The 21572-nt window shown below is 42.0% G+C and overlaps 3 protein-coding genes across 8 annotated transcripts; 1 reads left to right on the top strand and 2 right to left on the bottom strand.

The window, feature by feature from the left end:
- Positions 1–23: 23 nt before the first annotated feature.
- rnaset2l (ribonuclease T2, like) lies at positions 24–6048 on the bottom strand. Of its 4 annotated transcripts, none has more exons than XM_021582053.3 (10): positions 5419–6048; positions 4230–4333; positions 3839–3896; positions 3679–3746; positions 3467–3524; positions 3317–3384; positions 1329–1442; positions 1161–1209; positions 697–777; positions 24–402 (listed from the first exon to the last, which is right to left on the bottom strand). In XM_021582053.3, exons 2-10 carry the CDS (start codon positions 4319–4321, stop codon positions 205–207), a joined length of 786 nt encoding a protein of 261 aa, XP_021437728.2. In that variant the 5' UTR covers positions 4322–4333; positions 5419–6048; the 3' UTR covers positions 24–204. The 4 variants fall into 4 exon arrangements, with proteins under 4 accessions (XP_021437728.2, XP_021437727.2, XP_090074309.1 ...); XM_021582052.3 differs by lacking the exon at positions 5419–6048 and adding an exon at positions 4691–4910; XM_090218183.1 differs by lacking the exon at positions 5419–6048 and adding an exon at positions 4694–4777 and having other exon boundaries at positions 4230–4334.
- cox7a1 (cytochrome c oxidase subunit 7A1) lies at positions 4915–8241 on the top strand. Its single transcript, XM_021582056.3, has 4 exons — positions 4915–5282; positions 7355–7441; positions 7872–7956; positions 8068–8241. The coding sequence occupies exons 1-4, from the start codon at positions 5184–5186 to the stop codon at positions 8121–8123; spliced, it is 327 nt and encodes a 108-aa protein (XP_021437731.2). The 5' UTR covers positions 4915–5183; the 3' UTR covers positions 8124–8241.
- Positions 8242–8531: 290 nt separating this feature from the next.
- LOC110503621 (calcineurin B homologous protein 2) lies at positions 8532–11882 on the bottom strand. Of its 3 annotated transcripts, none has more exons than XM_021582055.3 (7): positions 11584–11882; positions 10893–10965; positions 10705–10785; positions 10295–10419; positions 10126–10187; positions 9633–9755; positions 8532–9374 (listed from the first exon to the last, which is right to left on the bottom strand). In XM_021582055.3, exons 1-7 carry the CDS (start codon positions 11648–11650, stop codon positions 9321–9323), a joined length of 585 nt encoding a protein of 194 aa, XP_021437730.1. In that variant the 5' UTR covers positions 11651–11882; the 3' UTR covers positions 8532–9320. The 3 variants fall into 3 exon arrangements, with proteins under 3 accessions (XP_021437730.1, XP_090074311.1, XP_090074312.1); XM_090218185.1 differs by having other exon boundaries at positions 11568–11876; XM_090218186.1 differs by having other exon boundaries at positions 11167–11616.
- Positions 11883–21572: the final 9690 nt, after the last annotated feature.

The raw sequence follows: 21572 nt of genomic DNA, 5'->3' as shown, positions 1-21572 counted from the left end.
TTTGTATATACACAACAATAAGGTGCTTTAAAATACTTGTTTATTTTGCCAACAAAATGTATATTTGGACTCACCAAAAGCATGTTTGCAAAACAAAAATACTTAAAGGACAAAAAGTGCCTGCGTATTACATGAGTGCCTCAAGAACTTGCTTATCATTAGGTAGGCATGGCAGCCCCGTCTGTGGTGAGGACAGACGTAACACTAGTCACATGGCTGGTGTGGGTGGTCGTGGTTTATAGGGAAGTAGAAGACGGTGGAGTCCTGTGGACAGGGGTGCCCAGGAAAGGTGTGCCAAAGCTGGGGAGGTTCTGGTTCAGCTCCCTGGTCCTCTTTCTGATGACATCCAAGGGTGAGGTTTTGAGACAGAGGGATCTTCACCTGGACCAATACTTCTCGTCCCTGAGGGAAGTGATGGGGGATTCCATTTACATGCCCACAAATAAACTTTCTCTACATCTGCAAAATCTTGGAAGCATCAGTGCTACTGCCAGATTACACCAAAGGCGAACAGAGGACTCTCAAGTGGTGATAATGTGTGGTTTGGTACAATACTACAGTGACTAGCTTGGTCCCAGATTTGTTTTTGCACTTGCCTACCCCAGTTTGGCATGACACTAAGTGACAAGGAACTGGCATGATGGAGCAGACAGACAGGCACTCATCCTAGGGATTCTTACCTAGCTGTTAGCTTACCTTTTCATCATTTATACACTGAATCTGGACATCGGGGTCATCTCCAATGACTGGGGCCAGAGCATGGTTGACTTTATCGTACTGAACAGATGGCAGAACAATGCAGTAACTGAATTCAAGTTTCATCCTACTTCCCCATGTAAACTTAAGTTCAATGTTAATTGCCTTTTTTTTTTGTCATAAATAGGAATTATTTGTCATGTTCTCAGAGTTTCTGTTTCTGATCTCAACCAAACAAGTTCACTTAAGTGGTTCTATTTTATAAGATCCTACTGAAACCCATGCTGCAAAAAGACTAGATAATTTAATTATATCCTTCAGATCCTTATTTGGATGCAGTGTCTCAGTCTGTACATCCAAATAATGTTACATAAAAAGCATTGTAATTTAGTTTCTGTAAACCCCCACAATGCATGCCTATAGCTGTCTCTTAACCCTTCCCCAAGGTGATAGTGACTACCTACTGGATAAGACTGGTTACAGGAGGGCTTTATGCCTGCGTCCTCCAAGGCTCTGAATAACGGGTGGAGAACAGGTAGCTTAGCCAGGATAAAAGCCATCAACAGAGGTTTGACTATGTGTAATGGTGAAACAGGCAGGTTAGGTATGTGAATGTGAACAGTGGGGCTGACCGGTCAATATCGAAGCGCCCGCGTAGTTTCAGACATATCTGGAAGTAACGCAAGGGAGAGTTCATGCCCTCCACACAAGCAGCACAAGAGCCATGTTTGATCCATTCATCTTTCCTGTTGGAGAAACACAGGGACATTCAGCTCTGCTATGCAGCTCTAACACAATTTTATTATGTGAACTGGAATACAGTAATAACTTTTATTCTGTGGGACCTCTGAACCTTTCCAGTCAATATGACAGAGAAAATAATGTTGTACAGTGCATTCGGAAAGTATTCAGACTTTTTCCACATTTTGTTACTTTACAGCTTCATTCTAAAATGGATCAAATTATTTCCCCCCTCTTCAATCAACTCACAATACCCAATAATGACAAAGCGAAAACATGATTTTAAGCAATTTTTTTAAATGTAAAAAAAGAAAAGAAAAATACCTTATTTACATAAGTATTCAGACCTTTTGCTATGAGACTCGAAATTGAGCTGAGGTTCATCCTTGAGATGTTTCAACAACTTGATTGGAGTCCACGTGTGGTAAATTCAATTGATTGGACATGATTTGGAAAGACACACACCTGTCTATATAAGGTCCCACAGTTGACAGTGCATGTCAGAGCAAAAACCAAGCCATGAGGTTGAAGGAATTGTCCGTAGAGCTCCAGGGACAGGATTGTGTCAAGGCACAGATCTGGGCAAGGGTACCAAAACATTTTTGCAGTGTTGAAGGTCCCCAAGAACACAGTGGCCTCCATCGTTCTTAAATTGAAGAAGTTTGGAACCACCAAGACTCTTCCTAGAGCTAGCCGCCCGGCCAAACTGATCAATCGAGTGAAAAGGGCCTTGGTCAAGGAGGTGACCAAGAACCCGATGGTCACTCTGACAGAGCTCCAGAGTTCCTCTGTGGAGATGGGAGAACTTTCCAGAAGGCCAACCATCTCTGCAGCACTCCACCAATCAGGGCTTTATGGTAGGTAGAGTGGTCAGACAGACCACTAAAGGACTCAGACAATGATAAACAAGATTCTCTGATGATGAAACCAAGATAGAATTCTTTGGCCTGAATGCCAAGCATCACATCTGGAGGAAACCTGGCACCATCCCTACGGTGAAGCATGGTGATGGCAGTATCATGCTGTGTGGATGTTTTTCAGGGACTGGGAGACTAGTCAGAATTGAGGGAAAGATGAACAGAGCAAAGTACAGAGAGATCCTTGATGAAAACCTGCTCCAGAGTGCTCAGGACCTCAGAGTGGGGTGAAGGTTCACCTTCCAACGGGACAATGACCCTGAGCACACAGCCAAGACAACGCAGGAGTGGCATTGGGACAAGTCTCTGAATGTCCTTGAGTGGCCCAGACAGTGCCTGGACCTGAACCGATTCAATATCTCTGGAGAGACCTGAAAATAGCTGTGCAGCGACACTCCCCATCCAACCTGACAGAAGCTCCTCAAATACAGGTGTGCCAAGCCTGTAATGTCATATCTAAGAAGACTCGAGTCTGTAATCGCTGCCAAAGGTGCTTCAGCCAAGTACTGAGTAAAGCGTCTGAATACTTATGTAAATGTTCCCCCCAAAATGTTTTTAACACATTTGAAAAAAATTATAAATACCTGTTAGTGCTTTGTCATTATGGGGTATTGTGTATAGATTGATGAGGGGGAAAAAACAATTTAATCAATTTTAGAATAAGGGTGTAACGTAACAAAATGTGGAAAAAGTGAAGCAGAATAAATTCTGAATGCACTGTATATTAGAGATGGTGGAACAGGTAGTGTAAAGGTTGAAGAAACGAATTTGGTAAGTAGACATTTTACCTGGGTTGGGGTCAAATTGAAGCCGGTCATTTCAGGAAGGAAACTGACATTCCAATTCAATAATTTAAAAAAAGGCCATCTCTTTTTAAAGACTTCTCGATAAACTGAAAAGGAGAAGCTTTTTATGCGAAAAATGTACTTGCATTAGAAATTGACCCCCAACCTGCCTCTTACCAGAAGAGAAAACTGGATTGAGTCTTGAGTAGGGATGGCCAAAGTTGAGAGAGTTCAGGGTCCAGCTCCTGAAAGAAAGAGGAATGTCTTCTGAACACACAGATTCTTCATTGTCCTTCGATGGTGACTGTAACCAGAGACGAGTTTTACCTTGAGGTCAGAGTGGAATATTGGCCAGCAGCTACAACATGTATGAGCTTTCGAAGGCCTAGGTCAAAAATCGAAAAATTATCAGATATGAATTGTCCTTCTCATCCAGTTTATTAAGGTCAGTCAAAAGGTTTTATTCTGATGGGGAATGACAAACATTAATGGGTAAATATAATTCATTCAAAACTCAAAATGTTTTTTTTTTTTTTTACCATAGTCCATGGATCGTCCATGTCTGGATGTTTGGAGGTATTCTGCACTGTGATGAATTCTTTAGGCCCTGTGCAGAGTTAGATTGAGTTAGAATAACAAGAATGGGTGATTGACGACGATGAGGATGAGGAAGTGCTATGGAGAAGTGGTTGAACTCACCAAACAGAAGCTCCCAGGCCACTGCAGAGTAAACTTCAAACACTGCCATGTACAGAACCTGGGAGAGATGGAAGGATTCTGTATCCTCACGCCCAAGACTATTTAATATTTCAACATAACAGTACATCACACTCACGATAGAGGCACATTTAGGCTGGGTTTCTGTACAGCACTTTGCGACATCAGCTGATGTAAGAAGGGCTTTATAAATTGATTTGATTGACACGCAACTATGCTTGTCCCAAAAGATAGTATTATAGTCAAAAATAAACAATGTACTATAGAAGTTGAAAATAACTAGACTTGAATGGAAAAGTCCAACTTCTACACTTGATCGATCTACATTTAACTGTTGGATTGAAGTATTTACAACGCAAGATCCCAATCTTACTTTTCCTGCTGGTCTGCTGTCCAGTGGTCAGACTCCATGGTGACGGTAAGGACAGTCAGCAAGGCCACCACGAGCAGCACTGGTGAAAGCATATCGATGCTAGTCTAGGAGTGTGTGACATAAATATATTGGCTACAATTGCATGTGAAAAAAAGTGTCAAGTATGTTGTTCTCATAAACATGAAAGAAACTGCAACCTCGTCAGTGCACAGAAATGTCATAACAAATGATGCGCTCACATCTTGTGTTAGACGCCAGTTGAAGCGGTATCGTACATTTCACAGGTGCACGCCTTACTGTTGAGTCAGGGCTTGTCTACACTTTGCTAAATCTTACTATCTTTGTTTACATCTCTAACGACAAACAAGTACAGCTAGAGCCATACACGTATGCCTATAAACACCAACAACATGTACACAAACCCTGTAGAACAACTATAACAATTGTGTTTTGAGACTTACCAGAGAGAGAGAGTGACTGATCATGTGTGACTGATCTGTAATGACAGTTCCCTGCTAATGAAAAATGCTAAACCAAAACTCTCTGTTTGCCTGATCTCATGATCACAGCTGGGGAGAGGTGAGACAACAGACTCGGTTCCTCTTTCTGAGGACCTCAACACAGAAATGAAACTAAGAGTGTCTAGTTTTGAGACTCTTTTAGAATATTATTCACGCAACTGGAAGATGGACGGTGTGCACTGAAAGCAACACATTAGAATGATGCAAATACAAGAATGAGATCACCTAAGTACAAACTGTCAATGAGCAGCATACGTTTTCCCCATAAAGAATTTCATTTGAATTCAAATAAACATATGTACATTTAATGATGTGTGAGAGCAGAAATCAATGTGAACAACGGCTACCAAAGAAACAATTGTAGACCATTGGAGGGAAGGCTTGAGCAGAGTTTGGTCTCTCCTGGTGACCATAGTTTGGCTGGCATTCAGAAATGCTGCAATATGTGACTGCGCCCTTGAACAGGCCGCGGCTAGACAAGCAGCAAGAGGCTTCACACCGAGTACAACCTTCCACCATGAATCGCCTACTGGTAAAAAATATTTGTTTTCTCTCCAAATGTTTCTGTTTTCTCTGCTGCCAGTAGTAATCTGAATCATATGAAGAGTTAAAATATTATTAATAGATTCTTGGATCTTATTTGGAAAGAGAAGTACAGTTGGACTGACCTTTGTACCACCTTTTATTAATGTGGAGAGTAGAAGGCAACATTTGCAGTGATATCTGTCTTCCTGATTACTTGTTGCTAAGTATCAAATAAATAAATACATTCCAGTATGCGTGGGGGATAAGTTAGACGGGCTATGGCCTCAAATAACCTGTTGCAGGCCTCGTCTCTGCCCCGGTGGTCGACTGAGAGTTAGGCCAGCATATAAGCCACTTTAGATAGTAAAACAAGAAGGGTGGTCCCAGGAGATTCTGACGTCATTCTAGAGAAATGCAGTTACAGAGACATATTACTACCTGTCTAGATGATCTCTCTGTGAGGTCGTATTGGACTCATATTGTCATTCAGATGGAAAATGTAATACAAAACTGGGTCTTATTGATCTTTTAAAATATGTAGTTTACAAGCTCCTACTGAGAGGTCATATCGTTTCAATTACGTCCCTCTCACTTCTCGGTGAGGTGGAAAAATGCGATGGTATATTATACTTGTATATTGTTATTGATTCACATTTCCTCTATCGGTCCTTTATGATTTCTCTAAGCAAACTGTGCCGTGTCCACAAATAGCTCCCACATACGTACGCACACACGTATACACACACACACATGGAATTCAGTCCAAGGGGAAGGGTTTAATGTTCCTCTCTCCCTCCAAAATATGTAATCTAATTGGTTGAGGTCACAGGTTGAGTGGCAGTCATTGGCTGGCAGCAATGCCAGTTCTCGCCCCCTGGTTCAGGCCTCCAATTTGACCTTGGTAGATATTACACTGTGGAACCAGTTCTCTTAAAGGGACAGAACTCAAGTCAGCACAAGTATACGAAATGGTCTTCAATGAAATGAAAAGTTTTTGCCTGTGATAGGAAAAAGTAGTAAGAGATTGACCTCACAGAGAATGTTGACGTGATACAAAGACCAATAGATTAAAAACTTCAAAAGAGGCCCCCCCGGTGGCGCAGTGGTCGAAGGCACCAGAGACTCTGGATTTGAGCCCAGGCTCGAAATAGTCCTGTTATAAGGAATGAACATAATGGGTCAGAACAAATGGTATAGGTTGACCCTGATTTTCAACTGTTTATCTAATTGACAATAATGGTTAAATACCGGTTTGCACTCGACAGTGTCCTTTTACAGAACATCGGTCTGATTTCATATTTCATTAGGATTATCCGTCAAAGGAAGTTGAATCTCTGCCTGAGAAGGCTTTTGGTTGGTTTTTATATCTTGGAGGATGTTGATTTAATCGAGCATATTTGATGTGACAACCCAGCTGTCTTTGATACTAGCATCACTTTGGATGGAATGCGTATCTACGATTGCCCAAATTGTATATTCACTCAGAAGGTCTAAAACATAGTGAAGAAGGTGATACACACTTCAACGTCTGTGTAATTTCCCCCCTGCATGCTGTTGAAAGGAAAAGGAACGTTTGTGACTGTCTCATTTTTTTGGGGGTGTATGCAAACCACTCAAAATGTCTACAACAGTTAGAAGGGGGTACTTCCTCTCATAACCAAGACTGTATACAATAGCAGTTGTTGTCATGGCGAACACTATTTCAACGGAGAGGGAAGTAAGAGTAACCCAAAGAGTATTCCATAGCTCTTTCCTCATACAAGAAACAACAGGCTAGTGTCACATCCCTCTAAAAGTGAAAGTAGAAAAACAGGTGTTGAATCGAAAAGGTAAATGCCACCCTATGTTATCTTATTATCAAATGATTGAATCTACTGGAAACCCTATGAAAACAGCACCTAGCCTCAGCCGCTCAGTCAGCATGTCCCATCAAGAATCCAACCAATTTATTTTGCACATTTGGCCGGAAGGGATGCAAAGGTATGTTTTGGTATAAACCCTGTATTTTCTATCTAGCTTTCACATCCTTTGCTGGCACAGAGTAACATGGGTGATTTTGTGACTGTGGGATCCTTTCAGAAGCTACCCCGGCTGGCTACCAGCGCCTTCAGCACAACAACCAAACAGATGAAGAACAAGGTGCCAGATCATCAGAAGCTATTCCAGGTGAGCATGACATCATTAGGACACCTGGATGAGAAACAATCCCAAACTAAGAAAACAAGAGGCGTCTTAACAACAGTGGATTTTAGATGTTTTTTGGCAGTCAACAATGTCAACAAGGTGTGATTTTGGCAGCAGACAAAAGTAATCTTTCTTACAACGTTCATCAATGTCTGCAGAACATGTTTACATTGAGCAACATTGACCTGATTGGGATCTTCTGTATGTGTCATGTTGCAAGATTGATGAATTGCCACCATTGTTGGGTGGCACCTCAGAGGGGATAGTTGTTCTGTTCTTCAGATTAATGGTCTGGAATGCAATTCAGTCTGGTTTTATCATCACATATCACAAAGTCATTTTGGGCTTACAATAAAAGCCTCCAATGATTCATGATCATGAATAGGTATTTGAACCCTGACTTCGGTTGTAGGCGGACAACGGCTTGCCAGTCCACATCAAGGGAGGGACCACTGATGTCCTTCTCTACCGTCTAACAATGTCCATCACCCTCGCAGGTACCTGTTACATTCCTCCATCAACGTACTCTGTACATTTGGAGCATTGTGGTGCTGGTTTTCTATGCCGTATCACATGTTCTAATCATTGTGTCTTTCTGTTCTATTTAGGCACCGGATACTGCTTATTCTGGATTCTATGTGCCTGTCAGCCTAAGGGCAAATGAGGAAGCCCTGCTAATGCATGTGTTTATTGTTTAAATCAATTCCACTTTATGAACTTCTTCTAATGTCATGGTACAATTTCTGTACAGAATAAATCTCTCCATTATGCCTCTGTCTCAAGGCAAGCCTGAATGTCTGAGTGTGTAAATGTAAACCACTTAAGAAATATTTCCCTCTATCGTCCATGTGTTAATTCACTTAACCTCAGTGAAAATATGGATTCCTGCCACTGTGTTCAATCAGAGAAATGAAGGAACATTTCACACGGAACAAGCTTTGGAAATATCCCTGTGTTAGATGGCCGTAGATAGCAACAAGCTGTGTGGCTATTTGAATCAGTAACATCAAAAAATTAAATGTACTGATAGTTGAAATATGAAAATCGGTTGCAAAAAAATACTCCACACAAATACCAACAGGGTTATTTCATTAAGATTCCATGTTTCTGACAACAACAAAAAATGCATAGATTTGAGAAATACATTTGGCACACATTAGTTCAATGCTATCCAGTCAGTCACAAAACAGACCCTTTCTTTACTCTGGCTCAAAATGTAGACATTCGATTTGTTGTACTGTCATTCTCTCTAAATCAAATCTATTGAATCACAATTATAGCCAAGCTTGAGCTTTCATGGGCTTTTCTCCCCATGAGCAACTCAATAAATGAATGATATCATTTACACAAATATTTATTTGTAGAAATATTGTATCACTTTCATAGTTCTCATGTTCTGTGTAATTAGACAACGGCTGCTACATCTAGAGACGTATTGCAGTCAAGTCTTACTTACAAGGAAAAGTGAACTTCAAGTATCGGCTTCCCTTCATAAAAGCTTATGTTTGCCCTTGTAAAAAACGAACCCAATTGAAAATGTAGGTTCTGCAACAACTACAAAACAAATATTAAATTACATTTGACTGTATTATATAAAAGCAGTTACAACGTAATTATACATTAGTCCTATGCAGTTATACGTTGGAACATGATCCCCATACGCCAGTACACAGTAAACATATGAAGTCACAGCATATTAGTCAGTCATTTAAGGTATTTAGTGTTAATCATCCAATTAAAAGAATCAGTAATGTCGTCATATTTCCCTGCAGAAGCCTTGTTTTTACCAGGGAGGGATGAGTAGACACAAAGTGGGCTACATCTCTGTGAACGGTCACTTGACCCAGTGCAACCACTCTAGCTAGCGCAGGAAGCGAATGCTCATCTTGTGGTCGATGTTTACCTTCTCCAGGGACTGTAGGGAAAAAGAAAAGCCAAAGTTAGACCGACGAATGGTGGAATTGGTATATTACATCACAATCAAATACAGCACATGCAGCCACTGAATATGAGAGGATAAGGCAAAATACTGTCATCCTACAATGTACAGTATGCTGTTTGACTACAGCAATGGCCAACATCATTTTCTATGTGGTTGACTTAGTATTCTGGGTGCACTGTGCTGCAATGGCCCATGTTGATATGTCAGTCTTCGAGCTCTACCCAGTGGTACCTTGCGGAACTCCTCAAAAGAGATGGCATCGTCGTTGTCCAGGTCAGCCTCCTGGATGGTGCGGTCGGCGATGCTCTCAAGCTGCTCCTCCGTCACCTGCATCTCCAGCATGGACCGCAGCACCTGTCAATCACCCTCAGCTGTCAATCACATCCCAAACCCATTGGAGAATGGGCTTCATTCTATAGGGCCCTCAAATTCAAATCCCGACCTTGAAGCCAGTTCCACTTCTTGTTTTGTTGTTCCCCTCTAATCAGGGACTGATTTAGACCTGGAACACCAGGTGGGTGCAATTAATTATCAGGTAGAACAGAAAACCAGCAGGCTCCGGACCTCGTAGGGTAAGATTTGAATACCTCTGGTATAGGACATAGGCATTCTAGCCATAAATTGCAGGGGCATACCAGACCTGGTTTGGTATGAGAAACAATTTGCATCACTAACTTATTGGTGGTATATTGTGTTGTCAGTAAAGCCAACAGTTATTACAGACCTGTAGAAGCTCTGCTCTGGAGATTTTGCCATCCTTGTCCTGGTCATACAGTTGGAAAGCAACTGAAAGGAAAGAGATAAATCAGGGCAGAACTGACTGAGTTGAATTTGACTGCTAAAATCTATTTTGGGGTAACCACGAAAAAATATATATCTGCCAGAGGACTCACACTTGAGTTTACTGGTCCTACTGTTGACAGGTTCAGGCATACTGGGATCTTTGGGATGTTTTTTGTCCGCAGGCCGGAAGTGGGCCAGGATCCTCACAAAGGAGTGGAAGTCCACCGTTTCCTGTCTGAGAGATATTCTTTTAATACCAGAACCCGCTTACATTCCAATAGTACAGGATACATGGACATTTTATAAAAAATTAAATAAAAATTGGTGCACAGAATCAACTGAACTTGAATAAATATTTAGTCTTGTTGATTGTGCTCTCTGTTGTTTTAAGGAGACCTAGAAAAATAATGGACTTTTTTATTACAGCGAAAATTAACATGAACCTTTACCTTGCCATTTCATTGGTGAGGTTATCAAGTCAGTAACGTTACTCAAACATGTAAGAAATGTTGTTCTGTACCCTGGAGAGAAGAAAGCCCCAATGATCCGATCCCCAATGGGGTTCATCGCCAACCTATTAATGGCTCCAAAATCCTGTGGGCTTCACAGTAATGGGGATAAAACAAAGACAAGACATCCAGACATAAGTTATTCTGAAATGCACTGTTTTAGTCAACTCCATAAAGCTGACATGATCCCACCACTTACCGGAGATGACCTGTCTTCTCCTTGTCCAATGCTTCGAAACGGTCATAAAGTCGAACAATGTGTGCAGGGGTGACTATGATAAAGAGAAAACAAGAGAACCATAGATTCATGCTATTAGTAATGGGGCAGGACAGTGGCACACCAAATAATTTAATCACTATATGCAATAACCATATAGAGGCCAGTTCATTGCTCTGGATACCACTCAAGCAAACACTCCATGAATTATTCAAGCATTTATAAAAGTAGCCTAAAGGCCAAATTATTAATTTACCCACAACTTCTCAAAGCCACATGTATATGTCAATATAACTCTCTGTTCAAAGCTTAGACATCCAATACTGTATTTGGTTGGGTAAGACGCATGCGTATTTTGATCAGCCAAAGTTGCGCGCGCAATTTGCGCACCTGTCAAACATCAATCTTATGGGTGCAAAAACGATTAATAATTTGCACACATTTCAACATATCTGCGCTTTAAAACTTTGATGAAAAAATATAATAAAGGCAAAAGAAAAGCTGGGCTCCATACAGCTGTCACAATAACATTTATAATGAAATCCGTTATACGCCCACTCAAAGATTTGTCTTCGAATTTGGCATAAACTATGAAGTCATTGTATAATCATGACAATCTCAATACAATTTTTATAGTAGCCTAAATTACAGTCCTACCCGCCGGAGAACTTACAACCCGTTTCTTCCATTAATTCTTCGACGTTTGGAATTTTTGACAGGGTGGAGTTTGTCGAGCCCATTTCCACAGAAAAAAAACACTCGATAAATAAACGTCAGGTCCGGGAACTTCAGAATTTCCCGTTAACGTCCCATTGCCTGTTGTTTAGAAATGATAAACAAATGTAGCTATGAAACAAACTTTAGTATCCTCGACAAAAAGCAAGGGTTTATTGAACGTCAAGTCAGGCAGTTCAGGGCTAATGACAGATATCTACACAACGGCAGTTAAACCAAGGGGTCCAAATGACCAATGGGGTCGTGACTTATATGTTTTCAAGAACACACATTCAAATTCAAAGTCTGTTCCTACAACAGATCTCCAAGACTGATATAGAATTTTATCAATAGCCTGGATTTACTATCCAACATGGATAGCATTATATATAGCAAAGTGTATCTTTGATTAATATATTTGCATTATAGCTATGTATTTTAAACATAACCTGTATTTAACTAGGCAAGTCAGTTAAGAACAAATCCTTTGTTCTTGGCCAGTTGTGCACCACCCTATGGGACTCCCAATCATAGCCATATGATACAGCCTGGATTAAAACTAGGGAGTGTAGTGATGCCTCCTTCACTGCGATGCAGCACATTAGACGGCTGCGCCACTCGGGAGTCCTTAAATCATCCCTAATAGCTTGCTACCTACACTAATCCATTACATAATGGAATCTTTGACCTAATGATTATAATAGGCTACTAGCCTGTATGCTCCTGAGTAACCTGACCATCACTATACTGTCCAATACAATGTATTACATGCAAATCAAACATTGTTATAGTGGTCCTTTGACACTAGATGGCACCATCCCTTTCAGATAGCAAGGAAACAGAGGCTACTACTTAAGTGGACAATGTGTGCATTGTGAGTAGTCTAGTTATAGTATGGGTCAGCTCTGACCGTTATCAGCTATCAGTTGGAAAGCTGGTTTGTGTTTCATGAGTCAGTGAACTGCTCTGTATTTCCTGCCTACTATTTTTCCAAAACCGTTATTAGATAATAGTCCATGGGACTCAAAATCTGTTCCTTCTGAATGAACCTGGTGCTATAAAATCCCGATCTATAATGGGGGTTCAGAATTATTCATATTTATATAACTTCTAGGCAACAGGTTTCCACATCAACAAAATGAAGGGTCTTTCTCTTCATCAACAAAAACATACCATTTGTGCATCATGGATCCTTGCTCCCGAGTGGCGCAGCAGTCTAAGGCACTGCATCTCAGTGCTAGAGGTGTCACTACAGACCCTGGTTTGATTCCAGGCTGTATCCCAACCGGCCGTGATTGGGAGTCTCATAGGGCGGCGCACAATTGGCCCAGCGTCGTCTTGCCTAGTTCAATAAAGGGTCAAATAAAAATAGCTGATAATTTGTTAGCAACGGTTTGAATTTGTTTACATCACTGGCAGCTGTGATGCTTGCCTTGCTCATGTATTTAAATAGCCCAAGACTTGAATCATTCTCTTTGCTGACCTTCACATTTGAACCATTAAAAGCATTTGTGGGCTAGAAAGATTGCTGCCAACAACAAGAACATTTTAGTAGGCCTACTCACACCAAATGTCAAGACTAATAGCAAAACAAAACAAATCAATGTATTTTTTTCTGTCCACAAACATCTATCATAAATAAACATGTTTCCTCTGTAGCTGAATCATGTTTTTCTGGAAAAGAAAGGCATTTACAGGGCTGGATATGCAATGTGATGTGTCTCACATGAAATAGACATCAAATCCGTCCACTCCACTGCTGCTGTCATGCCCCAAAAATTGTTTGGTATAATAATTCAGGTCACCTTCATTCAACCAAATAGTAGAGTAATAACACATGTAAATATGAGAGATGTAACTAGGACGACTGACAAGATGTGATTGTCAAGCCCAGGGCTCCATGCCAAGGCAGCCAGACAGAAAATACCTCAGCCCTCATGATCACACTCCCAAGTGCCAAAGAGAGACATTAGCAAGCTGCTCCCCATGTCTCGTTCTATCGTTAGTTGTTAACATAGACCGTATGTGGCCAGTCACTCACTCAGGAGCCACAGCACTAAGACACACTGGATGGAGCTGGACATTCCTTCCATGTTGGAATGTACAGAGCGTTAGGAAGTAAGAGTGACCAAGTGGTCCAATCAGTGCTCTCCGCTCAGCGAGAGTGAGACAGCTAGTGTTTTTCTTCTCCTTTGTTCAATTCCTCATTGGTGGCAGAGGTGAACATGCAGGGTGGTTCACTAGATGTTGACACGTCTGTCTCCTTCAGACTAGACACACACGCACGCACGCACATACGCACACACATACGCACAAAGAAGAAGTCAGACTCAAATTTAGCACAGTGTGCTGCTATATAACATGCCTCAGATTGAGTCCTGGGCTTATAAAAATGCTTATTATTATTGTTACACAAGTAAGCAGCTTCTACATATGGCAGGCTCTTCATTTTTAAGAGCTGGAATTTTTCCCAGATAACATCTCCTTTTTCACCACTTACAGTTTGTTTATCTTAATGGAGACCAGTAAGTCAGAGCCCCCATTACTTTTTTCTCTCCCTATCAGATGTTGAACTATGTACAGTAATAAATCAAGAGTATTTCAAACGGCCAAAGGAGTGAGTTGCCTTCAGTATAACTTTGCAGAATCAAGAAGAGTTGTGTTGACCTAGCTGTAGTACAGTAAACTGAGCAGTCTTGACAGGCATGCGTTGTTCTGTGCCGATAGTCGTTCACCACCGTAGATAAAGTATTTATAGATTCTTTCACAATGTTTATTCTATTTTTTTTATTTTTTTTTATTTCACCTTTATTTAACCAGGTAGGCAAGTTGAGAACAAGTTCTCATTTACAATTGCGACCTGGCCAAGATAAAGCAAAGCAGTTCGACAGATACAACGACACAGAGTTACACATGGAGTAAAACAAACATACAGTCAATAATACAGTATAAACAAGTCTATATACGATGTGAGCAAATGAGGTGAGAAGGGAGGTAAAGGCAAAAAAAAGGCCATGGTGGCAAAGTAAATACAGGATGATAGGATAGGAGATGATTCCATGTTTGTCTTTCATTTCTGTTCTGTATTTCTTCTTTCCTATAATCCACACCTTTTGAATCTCACTTTCTGATACCAGCCAGCGAAGTGAAACTATCTCGGCTCTTAGGTTCCGTTTCATGACATGTGCCACGGGTCACTGACAAGGTGACACATTAACAAAAAGATTCAAATTTATTCCAGCCGACTATAAGTCACCCATGGGGAACTTTGTTTGGCCATTTGTTGTGTTTAACCTTCAAATTAATTAAGATGAATGGCTCTTTAATGGGCAAGGAATAACCGGCTTTGACTGGAACTTCTAACTGCAGAGAACAGATTAACAGAAGAAGAGAGCATGACCGTGAAAAAAATAAAAAGATAAAAGAGGACTGAGGAAAGCCCACCTCTCTCTTTTTGAGGAATTTTCATAAACGTTCTATCGGGCGGCGGTTTTGTCCTTGGTGCCACAAACAATGAAAGTGAAAGCATGTCAGAGACTTGGTTGGGCAGTGTGCCAATTGGGTGAGAATGAAGCTTTGCTGGCTATTTGAACTTTGACCCCTGCTCTGCCATGGATGATAAAATACTTATAAACACCATCCCCAGTCTGAGTGAATGGGAAGGTCAACTGTGTTCCATTCATCTCAAACTAAAGGCACCACAGGCAGAGAGCCCGCTCAGTCTGTCTGAACTGGAAAACTACAACATTTTCAATTGTCCTGTATGTCATGGCAGGTTAAGCATAGATATGATGTTATGTTACTTTAAAAAAACAAGAAGCGCAGTTCAACGTTTAGTGTCATTCCAGGTTGTCAGACAGTTGTCTTCTTCACACCCCCTGCATTTCCTGAGAATTCAATAACAATGAGAAAAATACCTCACAGTTAAAAATCAATATGTCTAAATGATGGGCTACCCTTTTATTAGCCAAAATCAATGGCCAAAATTAATATGGGTAAATAACAATGCATTATGCAAGAGGATGGCGCTCCACCAGGGTGCTCCACATCCTTTCCCTCTGTTGGTGGTCCTCGCTGGCGCCCTCACACGTCTAGGCGCCATCCTTGGCCAACTCCCGCCATGCAACTTGAGCAGGGGACACCCGCTACGTCTCAAGTATGCTCAGCCGCAAACTGGGTCAATTAACCTTGGCTGGAGAGGGAGTCTGTTGGCCTGTCTGTCTCCCCCCTGATCTGTGCGGCTGAGACTGGGGCTGGGTGGGGGAGTGACTTGGAGCTGAGGAAGGGGTGTCCTGCTGGGCTGGGGCAGGCTGATAATGAAGGGAGAACATTCCGGGCCAGTGGAGTGCAGGAGAGACCAGACTCAATGCGACAGACACAGGAAATAACAGTGAGCGGGTGCCGCTCTGCTACAACTACCTATCTCCAAAACCTCACCTCAGACACGTCAGTGCCTTGTCTAAACAAGATCCCCTTTTACTTTCTTTACTTGAGGCCACACTCCAAGGTCACCAGGATACAGAGCACACTCCAAGGCCACCAGGATATAGACCACACTCCAGGGCCACCAGGATACAGAGCACACTCCAAAACCACAACCATAACACACCATAACGATCCACCAGCTTGTCTTGGGACAGCATGTCTAAACTACAATTTACAACAAACTAAATCCAAAACCCCATCCACCATCCTGAGGCCCATCAGACACCACCCTGTCCCCACAATGCACTGAACAGTTCTGGCTAATTAATATTGCCATCCAGATGAAAGGGCAGCCATGGGAGGCACGAGTTGAGGCCGGGGGGTTCCTGGGGCTTGTAAGGAGACAACCCCCTCCCCCGCCCCACCTCCCCCGGCTAATGATTAAGTTTTCATATAACAGAAGGGAGCTAAATGGAATGGTAGAGGGGCACTGAGGCCACCAGGTGGGAAGGGAGGTGGCTCTCCAGAACTCAGGACTGAGACCCTGAGTGTTGAACACTGTGGAAGCCCTTTTAATCAAGACATGCCCTGGAGCATGGCCCATCTGTGACAGACAGGGCCCTCACTGAGGGGAGAGAGGAAGAGAGGAGAGGGAAGGAGAGGAGGAGAGAAGAGAGGAGGAGAAAAGGAAGAGAGAAAGGGGAGATGAGGAAAGGAGAAGAAAGGTGAGAGGAGAGGAGGCAAGGAGGAGAGGAGGAAAGTCCTTCAAGTGGTTGTGAGAGAGGCGCTGCTGGGGAGGGGGTTGGGCAGGGTTGCTTGTTTACACTAATTCCCCAGTTTGAAGAAGTTTCTCTCCCCTGTGCCAAACGATGGATTATAAAACGACTCCTCCTTCCTCAACACAAACGCACCTCAAAGTCAAAGTGCTTAACATAACTGTGATGGGTCCAAACCCAGCTACCCCCTCTCTGAGGGGACGGTTCAGTGCCAGGCTGAGATTCCTCTTCTCATTTGGAAGTTGGCGCTTAAAAAGTGTTAAAGAAACTGATGCATAATAGAGCTGAGGAGAGAACAATACGAAGCGGGCTCCTTGCTTGCCACGCTGACAGATGGCGGGGGAGAAGAACGTTTCTTGGAATAGGACCAGCTCTTAATTACTGAGCGTCTGAATGGAAGGCGCTCGGCTCATTAGCGAGGAGCAGGCTGACATGGACTCTCCCCGCGCTGCACTGGGGGCTGACAGCCCTGCCCTGACCCTAATTGCGCAAATTGCTGGAGCACTGTCACTGCCAACCCACCTCCCTTCCACCACACTGGCCTACTGCAGAACGGGAGGTGTGTGTTGGAAGATGGGTGGGTTTGGGGGTGATGGTGGTGGTGGTGGAGATGCAAAGCCCGTTTCCTTCTGATTTTCTAATCACTTAATTGTTGTTGTGTGAATAATGTATTAGGCAGGAATTAAACAATCCTCAAAGAGAAGAAAGGCCACTGATCAGCATTGCATCATGTTTAACTTCACTGTAAAACGGCCTCAGACTTCCAGTGATCTATTTCATTCCAGAAATTTCCGGGCTGATTAGGCCCTTTTCCAAGTAAGCCCTCTACCATGGGCCAGATTGAATTACTAAGCTAATGATCTACTCATCCGTAACCACTATATATCTGAGTAAATAGCAACAGTTCTTCATCCAATACACGGACATTCCTTGCACTCCGGATCATTTCCCATGTCTGGGTTGCACCAAGTCAGCACAGTACTGATATTCATGTTTGTTGCTCTCATGTGGATTTCTCAACGTTTCTGTAAATGTTTCGACACATTCTCAGAGAAAGGTCCCCAATGTGGCTGAAGAAGCCCCTACAATCCCGTCCACATCACTGGGTATTTGTGCACCTAGCATGTGGCTGACGTGAGTTTAGATCTGATGTTGAGCAAAGGTATTTGTCCCTTGATCATAGTGCTGGGGAACCACAATGTTCCTTTGTAATGAGTCACACTGTGTATCTATCGTAAACTAAACAGGTTTTTCCTGTTTGGGGCTTTTGGACACAACCGATGTGGAACAGACGTTGGATTCACGTCTGTGCCCTGTGGGTGGTCACTGTATGTCAAAAACTTGGTCATGTATGTTACTTTTTCTATTTTTCTATGTGAAAGATGCATTTACAGTCACAACTTTTACCATTAAGTCTGGAAAAACCTATACTTAATTTTCAGCAAATATGTAAGCATCGACCAAGTAAACAGCGGAGTTAATGGCTTACATATATATATATATATGACAAAGGGGAAGTGTAGGTAGGCTTGCATGTACTAGGGTCTGGTTTCAATCCGTAGCACTGAAGGGCTGCTTTACAGGGTGATAAAAGTTAAAGGCAATGTTCCCTCGTTAGCGGAGACCGCATTCACGGGTAAACGCTGCATGTGTCTTACCCTGCATGTGTCGGGTCAAATCTAAAAATGGCCTTTACATCTCAATAGGGCGCGAGCGCTGAACATCAGCGATACGGATTGAACCCAGCCGTAGGTCTTGATATTTTCTCGAGTTAGTGTATGTGAGTTTCTTATGATTAGGCATCTGACTTGAAGAGGTATACAGTCAGCCACGTCTAACAGTGGGAGGCTACCGAAGCCACAAAAACGTACTTCCATAAAGAGGCATGAAAACATCTCTTCCTTTATCATCTACACACCAACCTATTTTTAAAAAAACAACCCACCTTTACGAGAGGGATTTTCCAAGTCCCTTCAGATGAAACTGGTTTCTTTTATGTAATGCCAATCAGAGCTGTGGCTTACAATAAGTAGTAATTACGGGATACGGTTAGGAACCAAAAAACAAATGTGTTTGCAATGTCTCAGAAGACTAAACAATAACTTCCGGTTTAACTTCCTCTATGACTCCATCAGCATTGACTCACCAGACTCTTTCCAGTCTAACAGTGGATGGGGGAAAGGAAGAAAGCCCAGGGCAACGGGTGTTAAAACATTGCTAAAGTGGTGTTGTTGAGGGATGGTTGTCCTGAAGGAACATGTAACAGGGCTGAAACTGAGACTCTCAGATTACCTGCCAAGACTTCATTCTCCTAGGAGAACTCAGATTGCTAAGATGTTCTCATAACAAGTTGCTGAAGGAAACATACTTAACCTAGGCCTAATGAATACATTTGGCCACATTAATAAGTAGTGTTGTTCCACGTCTGTTTAGTTATGCCATACTATCGCTACCTATGGTACTGTGTAACTATTCAATCATACCATAGGGATTTCATTGGACATTTAGCCCTACTAAAACAGGTATACAGTTGAAGTCGGAAGTTTACATACACTTAGGTTGGAGTCATTAAAACTCGTTTTTCAACCACTCCACAAATTTCTTGTTGACAAATTATCGTTTTGGCAAGTCGGTTAGAACATCTACTTTGTGCATGACACAATAGCTTTTTCCAACAATTGTTTACAGACAGTGCAAACCAATCCCAGAACAACAGCAAAGGACCTTGTGAAGAAGCCACTGCTCCAAAACCGCCATAAAAAAGCCAGACTACGGTATGCAACTGCACATGGGGACAAAGATTGTACTTTTTGTAGAAATGTCCTTAGGTCTGATGAAACAAAAATAGAACTTTTTGGCCATAATGACCATCGTTATGTTTGGAGGAAAAAGGGGGAGGCTTGCATCCCGAAGAACACCATCCCAACCGTGAAGCACAAGGGTGGCAGCATCATGTGGGGGTGCTTTGCTGCAGGAGGGACTGGTGCACTTCACAAAATAGATGGCATCATGAGGCAGGAAAATGATGTGGATATATTGAAGCAAAATCTCAAGACATCAGTCAGGAAGTTAAAGCTTGGTCTCAAATGAGTCTTCGAAATAGACAATGACCCCAAGCATACTTCCAAAGTTGTGGCAAAATGGCTTAAGGACAACAAAGTCAAGGTATTGGAGTGGCCATCACAAAGCCCTGACCTCAATCCTATAGAACATTTGTGGGCAGAACTGAAAAAGCATGTGCGAGCAAGGAGGCCTACACACCTGACTCAGTTACCCCAGCTCTGTCAGGAGGAATGGGACAAAATTCACCCAACTTATCGTGGGAAGCTTATAGAAGGCTACCTGAAACGTTTGACCCAAGTTAAACAATTTAAAGGCAATGCTACCAAATACTAATTGAGTGTATGTAAACTTCTGACCCACTGGGAATGTGATGAAAGAAATAAAAGCTGAAATAAATCATTCTCTCTACTATTATTCTGACATTTCTCATTCTTAAAATAAAGTGGTGATCCTAACTGACCTAAGACAGGGACTTTTTTACTAGGATTGTATGTCAGGAATTGTGAAAAACTGAGTTTATATGTATTTGTCTAAGGTGTATATAAACTTCCGACTTCTACGATGCAAGACAGACTTTATGCTAAACTATAATCCTCTGCATCTAAGTTTCACTATGAGGCTGAATGTTTTCAGTGTGGCACGGTATTTAACCTTTAATGTTTATGTCATGTCATGTTTAATGGATATTTACAAGCACAGGGTTACAGTGTCTTTGTCTCACATAAACGATTTCTGGATTTTGACCAAGTTATGAGTCAGCAACACATTACTTCCTGTTTTCTACGATAAGTTACACATTTGCATTGTGATAAGATCCCCCCCTCCCTTCCCTTTTCTGGGAAGACCCTTACAAGTATTGGATTTTCCAACCACAATGTCAACATACATGCCCTGCAAGCCGTCACAGTCATTAAACCACTATTAAAGCTATGTGGTGAACCAGATAGCTTTGAGGAAGCTTTGAGGAATATTTGAGGAATATTACAGTATGTTATATTTATTGATGATGTTTAACCATTAATAGATGTAAAATACCTGTTTTCTCAACCTTTATGCTGTTTATTGACATGTAATATAATCACCATTTCCCGACACTGCATAGAAAAAGGGAGCAGCGCTTTGGTGTGGGATTTCTTCACTGTGACACCATGGTAAATAGAGAATAGCGGAAAGTTAGTAGTACAGTCAGAGAGAAAACTGAGATATCAAGGAGCTCGGTGACAACACTTCGCCTGTGGGCGATGTCTTTCCAAGGAACAATCTCAATGATGGATGCACTCTGACCTTTATCTCTCCATCTCTGACTGGTTGCATATTGCAGAGGTGTGCTTCTAAAACTCAGGGCTATGTGTGAGCTAGCTGAGGACAGGCGAAGACAGGTGAGGAGATGAAGAACGATTCTTTGAATTCCCATTGGAACAGAAAGGATACTAGGACTTAGATTGAATGATCATACTGGGTTACATTTCATAACATGCAAGAGGCCATTACGGTACATGGTTTGTTTTGGTTTGCTATGTCCTCAGTTCTGAAACACACTCAGGAACGCCTAAATAGATGATTCCCCTCAGTGGCCATCTATTTCATGACAGCATTTCGTGGGAGAAAATCACCAAAGTGTTTGTTTATGCCAAGCCTATCTGTAATTTCTGGATCTTGAAAGTAGAGGCAAGGCGTAGAACAA

This window comes from Oncorhynchus mykiss, chromosome 24 (genome assembly GCF_057628025.1).
Source record: "Oncorhynchus mykiss isolate SJ-2025 chromosome 24, ASM5762802v1, whole genome shotgun sequence".
Taxonomy (NCBI): Eukaryota; Metazoa; Chordata; class Actinopteri; order Salmoniformes; family Salmonidae; genus Oncorhynchus; species Oncorhynchus mykiss.
The sequence above is the reverse complement of the archived record's forward strand: the minus strand, read 5'-3'. Positions and strand labels throughout refer to the sequence as shown.